The 26,290-nt window shown below is 37.9% G+C and overlaps 1 protein-coding gene across 1 annotated transcript; it reads right to left on the bottom strand.

Moving 5' to 3' along the window:
* Positions 1-8,236: 8,236 nt before the first annotated feature.
* On the bottom strand, positions 8,237-10,150 carry LOC149948651 (uncharacterized). The gene has a single exon (XM_090171125.1). The coding sequence runs from the start codon at positions 10,148-10,150 to the stop codon at positions 8,237-8,239; it is 1,914 nt and encodes a 637-aa protein (XP_090027251.1).
* Positions 10,151-26,290: the final 16,140 nt, after the last annotated feature.

Genomic DNA, 26,290 nt, shown 5'->3' with positions numbered 1-26,290 from the left:
TGGCAATGTATTGAATATAAATTAGAAAGTTCTTAATACTATTATGTATATTCAATACGCGTCGAACCGACCTTGTTTGATTTATGTAAATATTTCGTATAGTGGCAATGTATTCAATATAAATTAAAAAGTTCTTAATACTATTATGTATATTCAATACGCGAACAAAATATTGAAACTTGACAGCGACCTAAACAAGTTGGCAAGCCAAAATATACCTCTCCTCGGAAGAATGGTCCCTAGTGGTATTAATTTCTCGACAGGACCCCCAAAGATATCTCCGCAATTCAGAGTTATTTACGAAAAACGTATTCTCGGTTCAAACCCTGCCCGGTATAAAATTTTAATTTTAATTTAAATAATTGAGACGAAACAATCGAGTTCAATTTATTCAGAATATTATAAATTAAGTAGTTACAACAGCGAGTTAGACTTACTAAAACAATGCACAATTGAATTTAACCCTTTTTACAGTACATGTTTATCAGTTGAATATAATACTAAGCAAATTTTAATGAAAGAAATATCTACAGATGGTATTTGTATTTTTCTCGCTTACTAAATACTTGCCGCATCTTTAACGCTCATTTTATTTCAACGCTCGTAGACTTCCAGTTGACGTTGTGACACATACCGCATGAAAAAGACCAATGCCGTCCAATTTCCAATATCATATAATGACTCGCACACCCCGGAAATCATTGACTGCGTTAGAAATCGTAGATATCCAAATAGCCACACCAAATATATTTACAAGAAGCAAAAACCTTACCATCAATAAAGCACAGAGAGTCACTTGACTAACCGCCAGCTCTTAAAGCAATTAACGTTAAATTATCTCCTTTGAATTAACACAACTATATATAGGTCGTTCAAAATACCCGTAAATAAATAACAAAAAAACTAACAAAGTGGACCACCCACAGGGTCTACCCTTTAACCCTCTTATCTCGGCTGACTGCGCTAAAACAAGATTTAACCTTTAAAAAAACCAGATTAGGCCTTCATAAATTCATTAATAAAAAAAGACTTTATTACCTATTATGCTTACGATGCGTGTCTTAATTTCAGTGAACCTAAGGAGCTATCGGTGGTTCTGTGGTAGAGCCCTCGACTGCCAAGCCGAATGGTCTGGGTTCGAAACCTGGGTGGCGCATTTGTTTTTAATCAATAGAGAAACGCTAAATTAGAATTTCTTCGATGCAATAATTTCAATTTCAATTCTATTTCAATTAAACCAAAATTTCGTACTCTATTAAATACGCTTCCGATAAAGCTGAACGTCTAATTTTCAATAAGGCGTAACAAGTGTCGGTGGTTAAGTGGTAGAACGTCCGCCTGTCAAGCAGGAGGTCTCGGGTTCAAATCCCGCCCGATGCGATCGCAAATTGATACTAAGACGAATACCGTGTACAACTGGTGGAAACCCTGCCATTGGACGTTGAGAGGTAGCATTACACTCACCACTCGGTCCGTCCCAAAGTCATTAAGAAAAAGTTGGAGAGAAAACGCCCATATAAACACAACAGACTCAACATGCACAACCATCAGAACACAAATACAACAAATTCAACACTCACGACGGTGAGCGAAAATACACCATCCAAACCAAAACTCAAATGAATCCGGTAACGCTCACCGTCACACGGTGGTTTTGCCAACCCTTCGAGAAACTGCGAACGCAGTGATTACACTTTGCACGCGTTCGCAGGCCTCACAGACCCACAGACAGACACGGTGGTTGTATAACCCCTCCTAGGGGACTTTGTCCACTCGGAGAGGTAAAAATGCATGATTGACAAATGTTATAATGTAATCTTTAAGGAAGACCCCTTTCCATAATCGTAAATCAGATGATCACGTGACGCCGCTTTTTGATCGAACCATCTTGGGAAAACGTGTTACACACGCCGAAACGCGAGTTCTTGTAATGCCTAGATATGTAATTCCCCTTTTTAGTTCCATATCTATATGTATATATAGAGTGGGACTATTGTTTTCGTTAGAATGTTGTGAAGTGTCGGCGTCGGCGTCGTCGGCGTCGTCGTCGTCGTCGTCCACATTTGCAACATCTTCCATATCTTTTGAACGGGGTGACATAACCCCACCGTTTTTTCTAAGAATGCTTAATATGGTTGCCACTATCTGCACAACCAAGTTTCACGGATTAAATTTAGTTAGCGGCGCTTTGCCAGCCCCTTCTATCCGACCCCCCTTAGTTACTTCTAAAAAAAATACGCAGTCTTATTTTAAAAATACGCAGTCTTGTAATTTTGGATACGATTGACTTTTAAATTCCGTTTAAGTTTTAATCTATATAACCGCTATACCTCTACAATGTGCGCACGTTTCAGCTCTGTCGTGGAAATAGGGGGCGCAAAAGCCCCACTTTTCCGATTGTGGCCGTTGATTTACGCACGCTGATTATTACCCAACTGAGTGACTTAAAAATTTAATTTCTTTTTTAAATTACGTATTTACTTTAGCTCTAATGGTTTGCCAGGTTTCGGTGCCCTAGAATAATTAGGGGCCCTTGGGCGCCGCATAAACCACATTCCCGCTGACGTTCGTATTTGCCTTACGCAGAGTGCGTGATTTACGTATCGAAGCCGCGTATGGCCAGAAGAAACAAATAAGTGTGACACTTAGAGTGCGTGATTTACGTATCGAAGCCGCGTATGGCCAGAAGTAACAAATAAGTGTGACACTTAGAGTGCGTGATTTACGTATCGAAGCCGCGTATGGCCAGAAGTAACAAATAAGTGTGACACTTGCTTATCGAAGCCGCGTATGGCCAGAAGTAACAAATAAGTGTGACACTTGCTTATCGAAGCCGCGTATGGGCAGAAGTAACAAATAAGTGTGACACTTGCTTATCGAAGCCGCGTATGGCCTCAAATAACAAATAAGTTTGGCACTTACTTAACGGAGCCGTGTATGGCCAACGCTATTCGGGTGCGATTTGAGATATAACTTTGAAACTGGATGTAGTTATTAGGATGGGTATTGCGGATATTTTACCAGACTTCATTTTAATTTAACCAAGGCTTAGCTTGTTTTGGACTAATTTTGACGCTATTCGGGTGCGATTTGAGATATAATTTGAAACTGGATGTAGTTATTAGGATGGTCATTGCGGATATTTTAATAGACTTAATTTTAATTTAACCAAGGCTTAGCTTGTTTTGGCCTAATTTTAACGCTATTCGAGTGCGATTTGAGATATAACTTTGAAACTGGATGTAGTTATTAGGATGGTCATTGCGGATATTTTAATAGACTTAATTTTAATTTAACCAAGGCTTAGCTTGTTTTGGCCTAATTTTAACGCTATTCGAGTGCGATTTGAGATATAACTTTGAAACTGGATGTAGTTATTAGGATGGGTATTGCGGATATTTTACTAGACTTAATTTTAATTTAACCAAGGCTTAGCTTATTTTGGCCTAATTTTAACGCTATTCGGGTGCGATTTGAGATATAACTTTGAAACTGGATGTAGTTATTAGGATGGTCATTGCGGATATTTTAATAGACTTAATTTTAATTTAACCAAGGCTTAGCTTGTTTTGGCCTAATTTTAACGCTATTCGAGTGCGATTTGAGATATCACTTTGAAACTATATGTAGTTATTAGGATGGTCATTGCTGATATTTTACCAGACTTAATTGTAATTTAACCAAGGCTTCGCTTGTTTTGGCCTAATTTTAACGCTATTCGCGTGCGATTTGAAACTTGATGTAGGTATTAGGATAGGTATTGCGGATATTTTACCAGACTTAATTTTAAATTAACGGAGGCTTAGTATTTTTACGCAGTCTTGACTGGATTTGAGATACTGGGCTCAAACTTTTTATACATTTAAGAAGCTGAAGTCTGACCCTATGTTTAACTCTTTTAACGCGCGCCAAGGGTTAGTGAGCGTATGCGAATTTTCTTCGTAGTTCCTAGTGGATTTGAGATACGGAGCTCAAACTTACAATACAGATAAAGAAGCTTACGTCTGACGTAATGCTTAACCTTTTGACACGCGCCAAGGCTTAGAGAATAATTAATTAATTCATCCATGTGGAACTAATATTACGGCCTTGGCCGACTTGTTAACACATGTTTACGTGAGATGACCCCAACGGATGACAGGATATACAATCTTTACCCCGTTATTCGCGTATTGACTATTTTAAAAAACTTGAAATATCCAAGATGGCCACTACCTAATTTCTTCACAAACTTTCCCGCGCGTCGTTATTAAAAGTTAAGTGACGGTAATATATGATACATATGTCATAATAATCAAGTTCAAGCCATCTAGGTACGTAACGATATAGAAATCCGTTAGGAACAACTTGTTGAAAAAGCGTAAAAAAATTGACGTAAATATGGTAAATTTCCTAAAAACAAATAACAAAGATGGCCACCCTACAGAACCCGTTTGAATATGCGACATTAAAGATGGCGGCCAAATCACGTGAATTTTACAAATTACTAAGAGTTCATATAATAACCGTTAAAAGAGAGTTACAAACTTATGTTAAGCCTTTGTCATGTTAAATTCCCGCCAAAAAATGTTTTTATTATATAGCTACAAGGTCACACATTCCCCGAGTCTCTAACAGCGAGCGGGGTAACCTAGCAACGGCGCATTCCTCGATAAACACCTGCTCAATCAATCAAACCTGTCACCACTTTAACAATGGAAAACGGGGACCGAGTATAGCGAGCCTGGGAATTCCTTTAAAGGAGTACTGACCCCTTTTCGCGCCAAAACACCAACCAGTCAGCGCCATTTTGAATAATTTAGAGTCAGCCAATTAGCGCGCAGTACACGCGCCGCGCCAGCCAATCAGCGCGCAGTATCCGCGTCGCGTAGTAACCACGTGGTCTCCGCGCGGCGTAGTTACCACGCCAGCCAATAAGCGCGCGCGCCACTCTGCGGAGGTCAATGACCCCGAGGAAAATGTCGACCCCCCGCGCCACCTGCCGGAAGGGGGAAGGAAGCGGGGACTTCCGGTGCCGACCCCCTTTCTAACTGTACATTGAAAACCCTTGATGATCCTGGACACTCCTACTCCCGTCCTGTAGTAGTTCGTCTGACAGTCAAGAACTAAGAAAGACTAAATCTTCCATATTGACGGCAACGGCTTTATATACATTTATTTGGTGTTTTTTAGACCCGTCAAGATTTGACTAAAGTTCGAAAAATTGAAGAGATTATATTTTTTACCCGGTTTGATTGATAGTTCTCCACACGGTGGCGCTATATTATTACTTTTATATAGTTTCCGCGGGAGTTTTGAATAATTATCCTATTTCTAAAAGGTAAAAAAGGAAGTCAATGGCTCGGCGGTAAACTATCTGCATTGTAACGATGCGACCCGAGTTCAATTCCTGAACACGATCAAATAAATTAAAATACTCAAATATTTAATTAAATATAATATTAATATAATTTATAAATATTTCATTAAATATAAGATTAATATAATTTATAAATGTTTCATTAAATATAAGATTAATATAATTTATAAATATTTAATTAAATATAAGATTAATATAATTTATAAATGTTTCATTAAATATAAGATTAATATAATTTATAAATATTTAATTAAATATAATATTAATATAATTTATAATTATTTCATTAAATATAAGATTAATATAATTTATAAATGTTTCATTAAATATAAGATTAATATAATTTATAAATATTTCATTAAATATAAGATTAATATAATTTATAAATATTTCATTAAATATAAGATTAATATAATTTATAAATATTTCATTAAATATAAGATTAATATAATTTATAAATATTTAAAATGATGTAGAATAAATTATAGTACCTAACGTTATAACTTTGTAAATGACATTCGCCAAAGCTGTTTTTTAGAAAAACACCGTAACTTAACAAGCGTTGGTGGCCGAGTGGTTAGAGTAAATCTGTTGCACGAGGCAGAACCGGGTTCGATTCCCGGCCGGCGCCAATAAATCGCAAGTTGATACTAAGACGAATACCGTGAACAATTGGTGGAAACCCTGCCATTGGACGTTGAGAGGTTGCATAACACTCAGCACTCGGTCCGTCCCAAAGTCATTAAGTAGAAGCTGGAGAGAAATCGCCCGTACAAACCCAACGATCTCAACATGCTCAACCATCAAAACACAACCACAATAAACTCAACACTCACAACCGTCATAACACGAACTCAACATGCACAACCTACGCATAAACATTACAAAAACGTAATACACCAAACCGTCACGACGGTGAGCGAAAAAACACCATCCAAACCAAACCGCAAATGTATCCGTTAACGCTCACCGTCACACGGTGGTTTTGCCAACCCTTCGAGAAACTGCGTACGCAATGATCAAAATTGGCGGATCTGATCCGAGCTCAGAGCCAGGGACGGAATTCCGCCACGCCGAGATTGCCGTAGGTGGTTCGGTTTCCAAAATTCACTCCTTTCGGCGGTATGGACCCAGAGTTTGGTTGAAGTCGGGTTGAATTCGGTGACTCTCGAGAGTTGTCTGGATCGCTTCACCTCATTTTCCATCAATTCGCTCTTGTCATTGTCGCGAGCTTTCCGTATTGAAGTTCTTCTCAGAAGTAGTCGTAGATGTTAAGTTAGAAAATAGGCGCTGGGGAGCACCATGACGGGCAAAGTGAGGAGCTAGGAAGTTGATAACGCTCTGAGTCGTTTTATTGCGCAATTCTTTAGCCTCAACGAACTTTGAGTAATAGTCCACAAGCAGTATGAAGTTTTGGGATTTAACGTGAAACAAATCAGTACCTGCAGTTTCCCAGGGTAGGTTCGGTACTGGATGGGGGAGCATTGGCATTGGTGCATTGGCTCGAGCTCTATTGGCACAGATAGCACACGCCTGGACAAATCTTGTTATGTCCTCAGACATTCCTGGCCAAAAGAAATGAAGTTTAGCCTTCGCAATGCAAGAGTTGATATCTTGATGGGAACCGTGTATAGTTGTCAAGGTTTCGAGTTGTAAAGATTTGGGTACAACAAGACACTCACCCCTGTACAGTAAATCAGTTTGTAGATGTAATTCATCGTGATGAGGCCAAAACGGCTTGAGGGAAGGCGACATCTGTTTCGAGTGGCGTGGCCAACCACACTGGTTGAACTGGATGATCTGTCGAGGGTCGTATCCATGGCCGTCGCTTGTGCATATTTGGCGTGTGCAGCCGGTGAAAGCACAGATACAGCATATATACGGGCCATCCAAGAGATCAGTATTAATGAGTGACTGTTTTTGTGGGGCCCTGGACAATGCGTTTGCAATGTGGAGTTGGGAGCCAGGAACGTAAATGAGATCCAGCTGGTAGCGGAAAAGGCGCATTAATAGACGTTGAAGGCGAGGTGATAAGAGATGAAGTGGTTTCTTGATGATGCCCAAAAGGGGATTGTGATCTGTTTCGACGGTAAATTTTGAGCTAGCAACATAGAAGTTGAAGTGTTCGCATGCGAAAACGATAGCAAGCAGTTCTTTTTCATTTTGGGCATAGCGCCCTTGTGCAGGGGTAAGGGAAGTACTAGCGTATTCCACAGGTTGCCCATTTTGGAGTAAAACTGCCCCTATACCGTATTGGCTGGAATCCACCGAGAGCGTGATGGGTTGTTTCGGGTCATAATAGGCCAAAACAGGAGCAGTGGTGGCGAGGCGTTTGAAGGAATCATAATGAGACTGATGATCAGGCTCCCATTGAAAAATAGAATCCTTCCGAAGAAGAGTACGGAGAGGAACCGTATCAGCGTTTACCCCAGGAAGAAAACGAGTTATGTAATTAATCATACCCAGAAATTTCTGCAAGGCAGCCTTGTCAGCTGGCGGTGGTAGTGAGCAGATAGCGGCAACACGATCAGGGTTGACTTCCACACCTTCCGTCGTGATGATGTGGCCAACATATTTGGCACGGTTTGTAGCCAGCGATAGTTTCTTTCGGCCAAAACAAAGATGGACTTCATGGGCGCGCTGCAACACCTTGTATAAGAGGAGCTTGTGAGCAGTCATATCCCGAGAGGCCAGAAGGAAATCATCTGTGGATATGTGGACATCAGGGAACTCACTCTGTAGAAAGATACTGCGGAGAGTTTGTTGACAGACCTCCGAGCCAGTAACTAGCCCATTAGGGTATCTCAGGTATCGAAAACGTCCATAAGGCGTGGCAAAAGTACATAAATGCGAGCTTTCTTCGGTAAGTGCGATATGTCAAAAAGCACTCTGTACATCCAAAACTGTAAAGACAGTACATCCACTAAGGGGGGAAAATATTTCCTGAGTAGATGGTATTTGATATGGCTTGCGCTTCACAGAACCATTCAATTTGCGGGGGTCAAGACAGACCCGTACAGAGCCATCAGGTTTAGGTGTGACCACCATAGGGTGGACCCATTCAGACGGGCCAGTAACAGGGACAATAATAGCAAGGCGTACCCTCCGGTCCAATTCAAGCCGAACCGGTTCACGAAAGGCATGGGGAACCTGATGAGCGGCGCTGATGACCGGTGTGGGATGGTCTTTGAGTTGAATTTGATGTTGTCCTGGAAGCTTTCCAATCGTATCAAAAACCGTGTGAAATTGGGAGACTATGTCCTGCGGTGAATGCAATGTGAGGTCCAATAATTCAGTCACACTATCAAGCATTAAAGTAGAGTCCAGGTTGCTAGGCTTCGGCCCTAAGGGATAGCTGTGATGTTGTATGATGCCCAACTGCAAAGCAGCAGAAGCACCCAGAATGGGAACCCGGTTGTCAGTAGATACGTAGAACGGGAACGTGTTGGAAGCAGTATATGAGGAGCAAGGGAGGTTTAGCACGCCCTTCATAGGAACCGGGTGACCCGAATACGCCATGACGGTTAAAACAGGAGCCCGTAAAGCATAGGTGGAAAAGAACCGTTCATACAAGTGGAGTGGTAGTATATTTACTTGTGCCCCGGTGTCAATCTTGAAAGTTACCCGGGTTTCATAAAGGTAAACGTCCTCCATGATCTCATCGACAGCGAAAGAGTCACGGTGTAAATGATTAACTTCACGAGCCAGTATGAGGCTGTAACAATCATAGTCATCAGAGAAATCCTCGTGGTGGTAGTCCAAAGAAGGATCAGGATCATCATAGGTAGTAGCGACCTCAGAATCAAAGTAAGAGTCGCAATCCCCTGGAGGAGGCTGGACATAGTCAGTCGCGTGAAGGGCATGTGCAGATCGACAGACAACACCCCAGTGGCCCTTGCGCCGGCAGCGGATGCAAGTAGAAAACCGAGCTGGACAGGAGCCGGTCAAGTGGGTGGGATGCCCGCAATTGGGACACGCAACACCCCGCGGAGCGTGGCGCGAGGATTGGCCGGAAGGCGGAGAGGAACGGGCACCGGCGGTAGGATGCGGTGAGCGTTGCCCCGGGAGGGGATAGGCAGGAGGACGCTGAATAGGCGAAGAAAAACGAACCGTTTGTCGGGCGGCAGGCGGGCCTTGGCGATACGGCCGTTGCGGAGGTTGGCGGGAGTGATCCTGAAACCGTTGTCGATGAAGGGCGTGAAGAGATGATTCCACAGACGGTATTGCGTCAGAACGAGAAGTGGGAGTTGCACCCATGTGACCAGCATGTTTGGTAGATATTTCGTCAGCTTGGCAACGCTGAACAGCATCCTCCATCGACAAATTAGGAATAGACAGAAGGTCTTTGCGGAGTTTGTCATTAGAAATACCACAGACAATCTGAGTTGCAATAAGATAATTCGTTAAAGCATTAAACTCACAGTTCTGAGACTTGGTCTTTAAATCAGTGTAAAACTTATCAAAGGCTTGAGAAGAGGTCTGCTTTGTTTGAAAAAATGAATAACGCAGATACGTTAAATTTTTATACGGTTGGTAATAGGCATCAAAAGCCGCGAAAAGCACAGCAACGGTGCGATCGTCACCTTGCTCAGCGATGGGTAAAGTTTTATAAATGCGAAGCCCTTCAGGGCCTAAAATATGTAAAAACGTGGCCCTTTGTTTGGCGATAGAGCCCTCGTCCAAATTAGCCGCGACAGAATAGATTTCATACGCTTCTTTATAGTCCGCCCAGGATGATGCGGGATCCACGCCGGGAACGAATTGAGGAGGACTTTTAAACGAAGTCGCCATAATGGCGCACGCGGTGGAAAACGTTGATTTACTAAAAACTTAATTTACTCACGCGGTAAGGTTATATACACGAAATAACGACGCGAAAGACTTGAGACTGTAATAGGGGAAAAGATCCCATCGCTGTCACCATGTTAAGTTAGAAAATAACTTAGATGAATTTAGATTAATAAAGGTTTTTATTTATAGCATACTGTTCGGTTCTGATGCACGATTACAAGTGTCGAGCAGCAAGTTGCCCGCTCCTTAGCTCAGTTCCCCCACTCTATGATAAGGCTTTAGGAGCCATCTAGTGAGCTATTATAACAGTAGATAAACAGAATCTGTTTCTCAAAATATTGTACACTTCAACGACAATCCGGAAGTGAAAACCAAAACGACTTTTTCAAAATAACCGTCGTTCCAGACTGACTTTAAAAACGATATTAATATATTATTTAGAAACTCGAGATGCTTCAAATTCTCCGCGCGTGTTTTATCGAATGAGCCAATAGATTTAAATTAACAAATTTGACTAACGAATTTTGTTGGCACGTGCCAAATAGAATATAGTCCGAAACTTTTATAATGCTGGCAACGTTTTATTTACAATGATTTGAAATTTCGAAAGGGGGCTAAAAGGAGTTACGGGAAACGTGAACGCCAGAATTGAATGAAATTATACCACAGTCGAGCGGGGATCGGAACTCGCTGTGCAGACACCAAATACAAATACCCCAACCACAACCTCTGAGCGACCAGCGCCCAGAAATATATGTTTCAACGACCGCGGAATTCTGGATGGCAGATATTATTAAATAACAAAAACTAAAATAATTAGGAAAATTTTGAAATAAACCAGAATTTCACGTTACAATCTTTAATCTAATATAAGGTCAGGGTAACGTGGCCCAGGAGGCTTAAGATATGACTACACAATGCTAAAAGAACCATGTCCAAGCTTCACCGTAAGCCTAGACTAGAATGTAAAGACAATAATAAGGAACGAACTCACAGCTGGTATGATAAACGTGGCGTCCCTTGGTGCTGGGCACGAACTAGTAGACATGTCGGGCGCATAGAAATCTTACACTCCTACCTCCAGTCTACGGGAGAACCTGACGCCAAGACATTTTGTAGCAACGACTAATGATTATATAGTCTTTGCTTAAGCTTCAGCCAATCAGCGGCCATTCATTGACTACGGCAAGCCGCTAGCGCCATAACATGGCGGTTAAAAATAGTAGAAGCTCAGACGATTTTTACAGGGTCGGAGGATCCATCCGATCCAAGCTCGCAGAATTCCCATAGGTTTTTGCTGGAATTTTTCACATGAACCACTTCAACGTTTTGGGATTTTTATTTAATAATAGTGTTAAGATTTTTTGAACTTTTAGTTTTGTTTTCATATGTACTTATTATAAGGAATATTTATATGCCATTGTGAGGAAGATAAATAAGATTTCGTTTAGGTTCGCTTTGAAAATATTTAAGCCTAGGCCTGACATAGGCCCAACTTTTAAAATAGCAGGCAATGTCAATGGCAGTTTTGGGAGAAGCAGTGACTGAAGGTCCTTAGTATTAACTTTTGTATTTAAAGGCTATTTCACATTTAAAGTAAGTAATATTATATTTATTATTATGTTTGTAGAAACTTAGATAAACAACAAGTTGGCAAGCCAAAATATACCTCTCCTCGGAAGAATTGTCCCTAGTGGTATTAATTTCTCGAGATAACCCTTAAAGACATATCTCCGCAATTTAGAGTTATTTGTTAAAAATGCTATCCCAGTTCTATCCCGCCCGGTATAAAATTTTAATTATAATTAAAATAATTGAGACGAAACGACCAATTTTAATTTATTCAGAATATCATAAGTTAAGTAGTTACAACAGTAAGTTAGACGTACTATAACAATGCACAATTGAATTAAACCCTTTTACAGAACAAGTTTATCAGTTAAATATAATACGAAGCAAATTTTAATGAAAGAAATATCTACAGAGGCTTTTTGGAATTACTCGCTTACGAAATACTTGCCGCATCTTTAACGGTCATTTTATTTCAACACTCGCCCTTGATGAAGATACCGTAGATATCTGGTAGTGGACGACTCGTTCACTTCCTGTTGACGTTGTGACACATACCGCATGAAAAAGACCAATGCCGTCCAATTTCCAATATCATATAATGACTCGCACACCCAAGAAATCATTGACTGCGTTAGAAATCGTAGATATCCAAATATCCACACCAAATGTATTTACAAGAAGCAAAAACCTTACCATCAACAAAGCACAGAGAGCCACTTGACTAACCGCCAGCTCTTAAAGCAATTAACGTTAAATTATCTCCTTTGAAAATACAGAACTATATATAGGTCGTTAAGAAAGTGGACCACCCACCGGGTCTACCCTTTAACCCTCTAATCTCGGCTGACTGCGCTAAAACAAGATTTAACCTTTAAAAAATACCAGATTAGGCCTTCATAAATTCATTAATAAAAAAAGACTTTATTACCTATTATGCTTACGATGCCTGTCTTAATTTCAGTGAATCTAAGCAGCTATCGGTGGTTCTGTGATAGAGCGCTCGACTGCCAAGCCGAATGGTCTGGGTTCGAAACCTGGGTGGCGCATTTGTTTTTAATCAATAGAGAAACGCTAAATTAGAATTTCTTCGATGCAATAATTTCAATTTCAATTCTATTTCAATTAAACCAAAATTTCGTACTCTATTAAATACGCTTCCGATAAAGCTGAAGGTCTAATTTTCTATAAGGCGAAACAAGTGTCGGTGGTTCTGTGGTAGAACGTCCGCCTGTCAATCAGGAGGTCTCGGGTTCAAATCCCGCCCGATGCGATCGCAAATTGATACTAAGACGAATACCGTGTACAACTGGTGGAAACCCTGCCATTGGACGTTGAGAGGTAGCATTACACTCAGCACTCGGTCCGTCTCAAAGTCATTAAGAAGAAGTTGGAGAGAAAACGCCCATAGAAACACAACAGGCTCAACATGCACAACCATCAGAACACAAACACAACAAATTCAACACTCACAACCGTCATAACAACATATGAGATAGTACTCAACGAAGACCGATATTTACAATGTTAAATGAAGTGTTCTAAAAAAACGGATATTGCAGTAATTATAGCCCTGAGTTGTTGTTCCACTAGGCTCACTGAACGTCCTGAAGTAACTTTTACCAAATCATCAATTTGAAAACCCGCCGTTTGTTAATATTTCAAATTGCCCCGAGGCTTAAGGAAACCCAAACTTTTACCTGTACAACGACACATTACCGTCCACCGCAAATCGTGTTCTACATGTGGAAATGAAACATCGAGGAGCCATAACAACAAACAACGCAATAGTTATCCAAGAGAAAAATCTTTACGAGTAAAGTAACAGTCTACCATTTTTAAAAACTACATTAAACTCGATCACGGCCCCCTGCACAAAATGTACAACCTTGAATTTTAAACTTTCCTAAATTTGATTGAAATTGACTAAGTCGCTAATAGTGGAAAATGCAATATATTAAAAATAATATTCTATTTTCATAATATCTGTAAATATAATATTAATTTAGTCTTCCCTACACTTTCACAGTTTACTGACTTTATTTTCTAGAAATTTTCACCCCTGAAATAGAAATTTACCTACAATATAAATTTGAAATTGAAGAAGTCCGCTAATTAGGGCTCGGGGATTGGTAAACTTTTATCCATAAATAAAATTTTCCAGTTTATCCGATAAATTATTATTTGAATAAAGCTATTCTTCGTATTATTCGATTAATTTTAAATTAACCACTTCATATTTTGATTAATTTTATCACCATTTATTAATCGTTTAATATTTTTGTTTATCTAAGGATTCTATACTCGTAATTAAAAGTTATTTATGTCAATCTACAATCTTTTTTTACAGTTAATTTTTCAACCAATTGAAAACTAATGTGTAAACTTATTTTATTTCGTAAATTTAATTAACTGTTTTATGATTTTCGGTCAAGTTCCTTATTTAGATAATATAGCTATTTTTCGATAAAGAGAAACGGCAATCGTTCAAAAATTATATAAATTAGCTATTGTCGGAAAAAGGACTTTTGAACTTTTGTTCCTTATTATAACCATTCGAAAATCCGAAATTCGAACAATTTAACTACATTTGTCAAACGCTAGAATTATTTAGTTTTCGGCAGTTAACTGCGCGTTACGATGGCTAGAGGTCGGGGACGGTTAATCATTATCCATGATTAAATTGATTTTTTTCGGGAAAAAAAGTAAACAAAGAAATTTACCGGTTAATAATTCGGAAAATGATTAAAAACATGTATTATTCGTAAAATTTGAGCTTTTTATCGAAAAAAACGTCGTTTTTTCGATTAATTTACAAATTTATCAACAAAATAATCGGATAATACAGAAATATAAATTACTTGATCAAAACGTTTTACGAATAATTTTGAGAGCTTTATCTATTGAATAAAAGTTAACCATCCCCGACCTCTAACGTCGATGATTATGGAACAAAATCCCCCCGGACAAAATCCCCCCTCTGTCGGACAAAATCCCCCCAAAACTAAGAAAACACGAAAGTGTAGTATCTGCTCTCGGCATTTTGGCTAAAATCAAAGTGTAGTATCTGTTCACATTTTAGAAAAATTTTAAAATATAAGAAAAACCGATTATAGGAAATAATATTCAAATAAACCTAAACTATTAGCCGGAACCTAAAAAATTTGACCGCATAGAAACTATACCGAGGAAAAATTAAATTGCTTAGACCTACAAATACTACATAAAATTAAAATGGTTATTACAAGAATATCTAAAACAACCTCAAAATAGCAAAAATTAAATCCGAAGACTTCAAAAAAGAATATACTGAAAAAAAAAACCGCAGATCTCAGTGTCCGTAATACTACATAAACGCAGATCTCAGTCTTTGTAATACTACATAAGCTTTTAAGCTGAAAACAGATACTACACTTTGATCTTGATGGGTGATTTTGTCAAGGGGGATTTTGTCTCATTACCATTTTCTTCCGATAACCCATGAAACCGGTGCCTACGCGCCTGGCTAACGCTAGCCTTGATATAACTCAAGGTTCCTACAAGTGCTCGAACGCACCGCCATCTAACGTGAGCTAACGAAATTAAAACGAAGTGTCTATTTGGGCCCGTTATCCGGGCCAAAATAGACACGGCCTTTTAACAACGGATCCTGACCTTGCCTATGATCCTCTCCAGTTACCGGCTATAGGAATAAGTGATCATAATATTATTTTGTTCAAAACTGCTGTTTCGCTTCATTCGAATCTCCCTGCCCTAAGACTTTGTCGTGATTTCTTAAAGGGTGATTACGAGAGCTTCAGCAACTTTTTGAACGATGTACAATGGACCTTAATTTTAGAATCTAACGATATTTATGTCTTGTGGAATAAATTTATGAACATTTTAAATACTGTAATTTCGTTATTTATACCATTTCGCCGTTTACATTCACCTCATATTTCCGCGCATTGTTGTCCACCTTTCTAAATCCAGAGCATATAAACTTAAACTCTGAAATACCTACGTACATCTCAAAAGGAAATGTGCTGATAGTAATACTATTAACGCTGCTTATGAAAAATACAAACATTCTCGCAATGGACTTACCAATGCTTTAAGAAACCAGAAAAGGAAAATGGAATACACACTTTCAAGTCGAATTTCTTCCAACCCTAAAGCCTTTTACGGTCATGTTAATATATTACGCAAAAGCAAATTTACTATTACCGATATGAAAACAAGCGACGGAGTGTTGACAACTGATCTTATTGAGATTGCCCAGGTTCTCGGTTCTCATTTCGCCAAGGTATCATCTAACCGACCGAATGTTGCAGTCACGTTCCGACTTACCCAAGATCATCTGACTCTTCCAGTTTTTAATTGTGACCGCGCTTTAGTTTTCAAGCTTCTACGTCAACTCAATGTTAATCAAGCGGCAGGTCCCGATGGACTTCATCCTTTCCTCTTGAAAACTCTCACGTCTTCGCTAGTTGATCCTCTGCAACGCATTCTCAGTCACAGTTTTAATACTGGAACAATTCAGATTTCGTGGAAAATATCAAATCTCACTCCGATACATAAATCGGGAAGTAGTACTGAACCTGGAAATTTTTGAGGGATCGCCCAGACAAGTCAAGTTTCTCGTACAGCGGAACGCATAGTGAAACCGCAATTAGGTTTTCTAAATGATATTAGATTTTTCACTCCTCACCAACACCCTCCTTTCTGGAAAATCTTGTTCTAGTAACCTTCTCACCGCTACCAATGATTGGACTAAATGGGTCGAGTCGGGTAACACGGTCGATGTGGTTTTTCTCTATTTAAAGGGGCTCCAAAGTTCGGTGGCAAAAAAAATAAAATTGAGCATGCTTTTCATTCACCCCAACCCCTCATTCGGCCTTGGCAAAGGCGGGCAGAGTCAACCGTAAATTTCGCACTTTACTGACTTTACACGCATTTTGCCACCGAACTTTGGAGTCCCTTTAAGTAAAGCGTTTGACACGATCCCTCACGATGGTTTACTTACCGCTTTGGAATCTTCCGGAATCACTGAATTGGCTCTTCAATGGATTCGAGAATTATTAACAAATCGCTCACAAAAGGTAGTATTGAAAGGAGTTTCTTCCGCTGTACATTGTCCACTGAGTGGCGTACCACAGGGGGCAGTACAAGGTCCACTTTTGTTTTCTGTCATCACCAATGATCTCCCGTCGGTAGTTTGAAGCGTGACGCCTTATTTGTTCGCTGACGACACGAAAATAGAATCTCCAATTGTTGATCAAAGTGATTGCCTTCACCTGCAGTGTGATCTTGATAGCCTTCATATTTGGGCGTTGACACTTGGTATGAGCTTTAATCCGGCCAAAAGCAGAGTCCTACACCTTGGAAATAATAATAATCCTAAACACCACTACACAATCAACAGTTCAAATATTGAATGTTCAACGGATATTCGTGACCTTGGAGTTTTCACCGATTCTCGATTGACTTATTCTTCGCATACACATACTATTAGCATTAATTCAATCACTGGATTGACTCGTCGAAATTTCAACTTTCGTTCAAAAACATTTATAAAAACTATTTACAATTCTTTAATCTTACCAAATATTGACTTTGCTTCTGTGGTATGGACTCCGGCTCTGGTGTCTGATAAAACAGAATTGACCAAATCCCATAATCGTTTTACGAAACTCACGTACGGCCTGAACAACACTCCACCGATTCGTCGAAACGACGCCTTAGGACTGGACTAGTGGACCCAATAACGCGACATCGTGTTAACGACCTCGTTTATGTTTTTGACCTCTACCAGCTTTACCTAAAGATTCCGTATAGCGCTACCTTCCTCGACCTATTTGTTTTATCTACTAATTTACTCATATTCCAAGGAAAATATTTTTTACATATACCAAATTGTTTAATTAAGAGAGTACTCCATGTTACTTTTTAATTTTCTGAATACATTTTTGTAGTGTGTGTATCAACTTGCTGATACAATTGTATTGTTTTGGTACACATTAAACCCCGTTTCATTTCATTTCATTTCTTATATTTAATTAAATATTTATAAATTATATTAATCTTATATTTAATTAAATATTTATAAATTATATTAATCTTATATATAATTAAATATTTATAAATTATATTAATCTTATTTATAATTAAATATTTATAAATTATATTAATCTTATATTTAATTCAATATTTATAAATTATATTAATCTTATATTTAATTAAATATTTATAAATTATATTAATCTTATATTTAATTAAATATTTATAAATTATATTAATCTTATATTTAATTAAATATTTATAAATTATATTAATCTTGTATTTAATTAAATATTTTAGTATTTTAATGTAAAATATGATCGTGGTCAGGAATTGAACTCGGGTCGCATTGTTACAATGCGGATAGTTCACCGCCGGGCCATAGACTTCCATAAGGAAAATTTTAAAGTAAAGAAACCATTATGATAAGGTGGGTTGTTTTACTAAACGGATGAATACAATATCTGTATATATTGTTTATTGAACTTTGTTTTTTAATTTTTGTGAACTTGTTAAAGTCTAAATATTTTACGTATGAAAATTTAAAGGTCAAATCTTGTTTTAGCGCAGTCAGCAGATAAAATGGTTAAAGGGTAGAACCCGTTAGTTTTTTGGAATTTATTTCGTTTTTTCAGTCTTTTTTTTATCTATTGCGTGTGTGTTTAGCGTATTAGTTTTCAAGGATAATAGTTCATTTATAAAGAAAATATCGAGTTGTTTACATAGTGGTATGGGTTTTTAACTGGGTCGTCATTACTTCGTAATTTATTTTAAACGTTTTCTCGACTGATTATGATGTTTAATGCAGTTCATCAATTAGGTTCGTTTGTTTTATTTATAAAGAGCCCTAACTATTCCGTCTAGGGTCATTTATTGATATACGAGCTGTCGTTTAGTCAAGGGGCTTTCTGTGCTTTGTGAATGGTAAGTTTTTCACTTCTTGTTAATTCATTTTTTATTGGTGTGGATATTTGGACATCTACGATTAATAATGCAGTCATTGATTTCCTGGGTGTGCGAGTCATTATATGATATTGGAAATTGGGCGGTATTGGTCTTTTTCAGGCGGCATGTGTCAGAACGCCAACAGGAAGTCTACGAGTCGTCCACTACCAGATGTCGAATATAGCTATTCTACGGTATCTTCATCAAGGGCGAGTGTTGAACTAAAATGAGCGTTAAAGCTGCGGCAAGTATGTCGTAAGCGAGAAAAATACAAATACCCTCTGTAGATATTTCTTTCATTAAAATTTGCTTCGTATTATATTTAAATGATAAACTTGTTCTGTAAATAGGGTTAAATTCAATTGCGCATTGTTTTAGTACGTCTAACTCGCTGTTGTAACTACTTAATTTATAATATTCTGAATAAATTAAACTCGGTTGTTTTGTCTCAATTATTTTAATTAAAATTAAAATTTTATACCGGGCGGGATTGAACCGGGATTACGTTTTTAGTAAATAACTCTGAATTGCGGAGATATCTTTAAGGGTCGTCTCGAGAAATTAATACCACTAGGGACAATTCTTCCGAGGAGAGGTATATTTTGGCTTTCCAACTTGTTAATTTATTGTTATTGTTATTCATATTAAATTTTTCAGTGTATATTCACTTTTATCTATCTTTTATAAAGTTGTAAAAAACCATTTTCGGACCGCACAATGATAAGCCTACTGTGGCTTTGTGGTCTTTGTTGTTGATATCATAAATAAATAAAATTACAATAGACCCACGATGAAAGTTGTGGGGGGTCGAAAATTAACATTTTTACCTGGCAACTCAGCATTTGGACGGAACATCCGTTTCCTTACTTCCGCCTGTATATTTCAATGGTGGTCACGTGGTTCAAAACGTCACAGACAGGATGTTCCGTCCAGAGGTCTCACTTAAGCCTCGTCTGCGGCCCTTCTTTTGTTATGAGTCTATAGCTTATTAAACAATTACAATAGCCTATTAAAAATAATCATTTAACATTAATTTACTTTGTCTAATAAATCACTGTAACTTCGAAACGCGTTTAGTTTGCTAAGCCTAATTCTCCGTTTAAAATGTTGCGTCAATTTCGCGCGAAACAACATCGCCTGAAAGTAAAATCCACGTAACTAAATACACAAATCAGAATGATATACGTGGATATTGCTTTCAGGCTTTAATGATTCCCACAGCTAGAGATAGATGGCAACATGGTCGAGTGATAACGTTTCAATTGTACCTCTTTTTATTCCCAACTCAATGGTAATAACCGCCTGTAGAATCTTTTGTCTATATCTTTATTATGCCTATGGGAATAAATGGCTCAAGACCGGGCCACATCGTCAGCGTAAAGGGACAGCCGTGAGATAACTCATTGAAAATAGTCGGTCGCATTTCCGACTTCAAGTACATTAGGCCACGGAAAACTTCGATCGCGTGTACCGCGCTTTAGCGGCCCCGCCAATCGCCTGAATTTACCGTGTATATATTTTCCCGCCAGGGCTTCGCTACGACCAAAATTTAACGTTAGTCAGATAGGAAAAAACAACTAAAAACAACTAAAAACAACTAAAAACAACTTTTTTAAAATGAATTTTAAAAAACATTTAATTGAACGGAAAGTAGGTTAATATTTAAATAATAGTATAATAGTTTTTTAAAGATTATAATTTTTTAATGGTATTTATAAATTATAAAAGAGTTAAACAGAAACCAAGAACTTCCTCTAGATGCTGCCAGCAACATAGTATTATTGCGTAATACTTGAAACTCTTGTAAATAAATAAATAAAACAAAAAGTGAAAAGAAGATTCAATGTAACTTCAGGGTAAATATATTATTTAAACATTTTTAATTAAATAATATTAATTTAAAATATATTATAAGCGCAATAAATTATAATTTTAGGTTTCAATAAGTTTTAAGCTTTCATATTTTTAAACCCAGAATAATATTGTATATTTAGTAAGGGCCGGTTTGTAATTTTATCTGACTGAAAAGGTTTTCCATAATAAAGGTACAAACCTGAACAGAAATCATCCTCCTTGAAATGCAGGCTGCAGACCATCTGTGTATCTTTTGGTACAAAATCATCCCGACTAATGTTTTTTAACCATAAACTTCTAAGGCTTTCTTCGCCAGTAAACTCGTGAAAAGGTAGGTCTTTTCTATTTACATGGTTTGATGTATAATATGGTACGCAACACGAAGGCATTGTGATGAATGTTTCTATCTTTTACCTATTTAGTTCCAAAGATGTACCTAAGCATCATTTAGTTTTAAGATTCTTACTCTTAAAACTAATTAGATTTACAGAAAATACTACCTAAGAACGGTTATAAACTCGTGAATTTGTTATATATATATACTATTAATAAAGATTTATAAAGTTTAAGAGAGACATTATTTACGCATCAAAACGCTCTAAACCAGAGGTGAGAAAAATTGTGAGCGAATTCCGAAATGAACGCTGAGACGTTTTAAATTTGAGTGATCAAGGGAGCGAGTCCTCAATACAGGTGACGCTATTTTATCTTTCTTCAACTGAGCCAGCTCAGTAGGAGCGCCGAGATATTATCTCAGTCGTTGATCGCTCACGGCACTTTGAGCGAGATCGGCCGACCGACGTGCTAGCATGCCCCCTTCTGAGCGCCGCGTCGTCTAGCGGCCAAATATTTCGTTCAATAAAAAGCGCTGCCGTAAAGACGGTAAAGTCGAGAGAGATCTACCGAGCGATTGAATTCATTTTTTAAAGCTGACGGATCTCAATCACGGTGAGCGACCGGATGGTTTGTTCGACCACAACCGCTCACTCGGCGGGAGGCCTACGTGTCAAAATTATTAATTTTTTATCATCATAACTTATTTTTTAATTGTTATAATTGTTTAATTTCTCATCGATTTGTGTGTTCTAAAAATTAAATAAAAAGCGGAACAGAGGGTGCCCAATACTAACCGCAAATTTAAAAAATATTATAAAGGAATACGAAAAACAATTGGATAAAATAAATAATTAGACTTCCATATCTATATGGCACTATTTTATTATAAAAGATATTGACCGACTAACCCCTTCTAGATTGAATGTTACCGTTGTAAGTAACAGCAAAAGTAGCATAAGACCCAAAAGTGTGTCAGAACGGTATAGTAGTTAATAAGAGTTTGTCGCAAAGTAAACAAGGCGGCCCAGGCCGTAATATTAGTTCCACATCAGTGTATTCGAGTGGGCAAACCCATACACCCTTAGTAGACACAGGTAGGCAAACTAATACAAAAACTGTTGAGGCTACGTGATTTCTTATCGTTTGATATATAATTGCCATCCTAAGTTAAAGAGTGGGTGCCGCTCACCCTCAGGATACCCGGGTGGGCAAACCAATTTAAAAGCTGTTGAGGCCATGTGATTTCCTATCGTTTGATATATAATTTACCATCCATGTTAAAGAGTGGCCACCGCCCACCCTCAGGATACGCGGGTGGGCAAACCAATACAAAAGCTGTTGAGGCCATATGATTTCCTAGCTTTTGATATATAATTTACCATCCTATGTTAAAGAGTGGCCACCGCCCACCCTCAGGATACCCGGGTGGGCAAACCAATACAAAAGCTGTTCAGGCCATCTGATTTTATATTATCTCGGTGATTAAATTAGTATTTTCTTAGAGCAGATATTTAATATGGATTATTAACAACTGCATAAATCATATTATTGCAAGAATGTATTTATGTACTATGAATATGGCAAGACGGAGATTCTGTCCCCATGGTCTTTCAGTTTAAGGGCCTGTTGCCAAAGCCCTAGCCAAAGCCCTAGCCAAAGTGCTAGCCCATTGAATTTAACATGTTTGATTCTAGCAAAGCAGACTTTTGCAACACGCCCTAAGTTCGACTGCTTTGGATTTTTTGGTCTCACTCTTTCAAGTAGACGCGAGCGTAGATGATTCCAATCTTTTACTTTTATTGTTCTATGAGACCAAATTGTTTTTTTTTCGATCACTCTCCCTTTAAGGGGGTTGGTCGGATGGGGCGGAAATTAACGGCACTGCGTGCGCGTCAAAGAGTTCTATCAAATGAGACCAAATCTCTGGACCAACTATACAAACTATACAAGTTCCCCAAGAAGGCGATAATATTATTTTCTGCAACACATAAACGACTTCGATAAGAAAGTGCCACACTTATTTATTACTTCTGACCATACACGGTTTCGATACGAAAGTGCCACACTTATTTATTACTTCTGACCATACACGGTTTCGATAAGAAAGTGCCACTCTTACTTATTACTTCTGACCATACACCGTTTCGATAAGAAAGTGCCACACTTATTTATTACTTCTGACCACATACGGTTTTGATAAGAAAGTGCCACACTTATTTATTACTTCTGACCATACACGGTTTCGATAAGAAAGTGCCACACTTATTTGTTACTTCTGACCATACACGGTTTCGATAAGAAAGTGCCACTCTTACTTATTACTTCTGACCATACACCGTTTCGATAAGAAAGTGCCACACCTATTTGTTACTTCTAACCACACACGCGGTTTCGATAAGAATGTGCCACCGTTATTTATTACTTCTGACCATACACGGTTTCGATAAGAAAGTGCCACACTTATTTATTACTTCTGACCATACACGGTTTCGATAAGAAAGTGCCACACTTACTTATTACTTCTGACCATACACGGTTTCGATAAGAAAGTGCCACACTTACTTATTACTTCTGACCATACACGGTTTCGATAAGAAAGTGCCACACTTACTTATTACTTCTGACCATACACGGTTTCGATAAGAAAGTGCCACACTTACTTATTACTTCTGACCATACACGGTTTCGATAAGAAAGTGCCACACTTATTTGTTACTTCTGACCACACACGGTTTCGATAAGAAAGTGCCACACTTATTTATTACTTCTGACCACACACGGTTTCGATAAGAAAGTGCCACACTTATTTATTACTTCTGATCATACACGGTTTCGATAAGGGGGGTCGAAATTGGGGCGGGGGGAGGCGAAGTTAACTTGACCCTAAAACGCCGTAAATATACGTAATATAACGCGGAAAAAGGAACGAGAATTGCGACAACTTAACTAGACAAATCCCCCCGCGTCGCTAAAAACGACTAGAAGTTCCGAGTGAAATTTGAACAGAGTGGCGTGGCTCGGTTTGATATAGTCGTCGGTGTTTCGAGATTACGTGGCCTGTGGCTATCTGGATTCGAGTCCCGGCGCCGCCTAAAATATAAATTATATAAAAAATTATTTTTCGCAGCTCCATCGATCGTGTCGTCGCTTTTCCACGCCAAACAAACAAACACTTAACGACATTCCGTCCATAGCAATAGTGTCACTTCGAATATATATTCGATGTGAAACTAAAAAGGGAAACGAAGGGGGGGGGTTGGAAAATACGTCATGAAAATCGAGGTACTCCAGCGCCGCCGAGTGAGGCGTTTTAGAACGTATGTCTACTGGTGAGTAAATCGAAGAGATAAAATCGCGCCAGACTATAGACTAAATATAATGTTGCTAGAACTATTCCAACTAGTAGGTTATGTAGTCTATAGTGTGACTAGGTCTCACTAGAAATTTAATATGCGCTAAGGTACAGCTGACACACTTTTGGGTCCTGTGCTACTTTTGGTAACAGGTTCATCAAAATCTGGGGTGCAAACATTTTTCTCTCGATATTAATTAATCCTGGTTTTATGCTGGAAAATTATTTGGGTTTTTAGTCATTCCGCCGGATACGTCACTGACCCCTTAAGAAACCAAATTTTTGTTAGAATGGTTTTTATTGTTTACGGATCTAATCAGTGGCGTACATAATTGGTCGGATTGTTGGGAGTAGTGTATCAAAACTGACGTGAGTGCACACCACCGGAGGTCCTTATCATATTGCCCTACGCCAGCGTCCACAGCTCGGACAGGTGACAATTCCAGCATGGGTAGTAGCATGAATGTATTCATTTCAACCATGAATAACGAACTGCATTAAGTAGTCTGGCCTCAGTCGCTAGGATGGGAGGGGTTTAGTTATTATGATGGTGGTCACGCGCCACCGCTCAAAAATTGTATTGAAGCTTATTTCAAGGGCAACGTTTTGAAACTTGACTATCTTTTAGTGCCAAGGCTTAGGGCGAAATTAAGTTTCTAAAATTTTAATACACATCTTTTTGATTGAACTAAAATAGGTAAGAATATTAATAATAATTTCGTGTATTTATCATTATCAAGTAATTTGGATAGAGTACAGTTATTTTTCCAAGAATCGCGAGTCATTTTCTTCACCAGTTAAATCGCGCAATTCCGGAAACGTTATGTGGGTCAACTCAACGACAAACGCCTGTCTTCTGCGCTGAGAGAAAAAACTCTAGAATTTACTGAAATATTTTACAGCACCCGTTCTGTATTTTTTTAATACAGTACTATACTGTTTAAATTACTATATTCAAGAAATATTTACAGTATAAATTACAGGATGTTTTTAGGTATTTAAAATGCAGGGGCTTCATGTAGTATTTATCGTTGAATAGTAATATATACATACATTTTCAGTATATATTACAATTTGTTTGACAGTATAAATTACGGGACAAAGTCCCCAAGGAGGGGTTATACAATCACCGTGTCTGTCTGTCTGTCTGTCCGTCTGTCCTGCGAACGCGTTCGCATTATTCGTGCAAAGGTTAATCATTTCGTACGCAATTTCTCGAAATTTCTGCGTTCGCAGTTTCTCGAAGGGTTGGCAAAACCACCGTGTGACGGTGAGCGTTAACGGATACATTTGCGGTTTGGTTTGGATGGTGTTTTTTCGCTCACCGTCGTGACGGTTTGGTGTATTACGTTTTTGTAATGTTTATGCGTAGGTTGTGAATGTTGAGTTCGTGTTATGACGGTTGTGAGTGTTGAGTTTGTCGTGTTTGTGTTTTGATGGTTGTGCATGTTGAGTTCGTGTAATGATGGTTGTGGATGTTGAGTCTGTTGTGTTTGTATGGGCGTTTTCTCTCCAACTTCTTCTAACTGACTTTGGGACGGACCGAGTGCTGAGTGTAATGCTAACTCGTGCAAGAGATTTACTCTAACCACTCAGCCACCAACGCTTGCTAAGTTACGGTGTTTTTCTAAAAAACAGCTTTGGCGAATGTTATTTACAAAGTTAAAACGTTAGGTACTATAATTTATTCTACATCATTTTAAATTTTTATAAATTATATTAATCTTATATTTAATGAAATATTTATAAATTATATTAATCTTATATTTAATGAAATATTTATAAATTATATTAAGCTTATATTTAATTAAATATTTATAAATTATATTAATCTTATATTTATAAATTATATTAATCTTATATTTATAAATTATATTAATCTTATATTTATAAATTATATTAATCTTATATTTATAAATTATATTAATCTTATATTTATAAATTATATTAATCTTATATTTATAAATTATATTAATCTTATATTTATAAATTATATTAATCTTATATTTATAAATTATATTAATCTTATATTTATAAATTATATT

Source organism: Leiobunum rupestre, chromosome 4 (genome assembly GCF_980474605.1).
Source record: "Leiobunum rupestre chromosome 4, qqLeiRupe1.1.hap1, whole genome shotgun sequence".
Lineage (NCBI taxonomy): Eukaryota > Metazoa > Arthropoda > Arachnida > Opiliones > Sclerosomatidae > Leiobunum > Leiobunum rupestre.
This window is presented reverse-complemented; position numbering and strand designations above follow the sequence as displayed.

Excerpts from the sequence above, each read along its gene's own strand:
- LOC149948651 (XM_090171125.1), bottom strand. The coding sequence starts at position 10,150 with ATGGCGACTTCGTTTAAAAGTCCTCCTCAATTCGTTCCCGGCGTGGAT.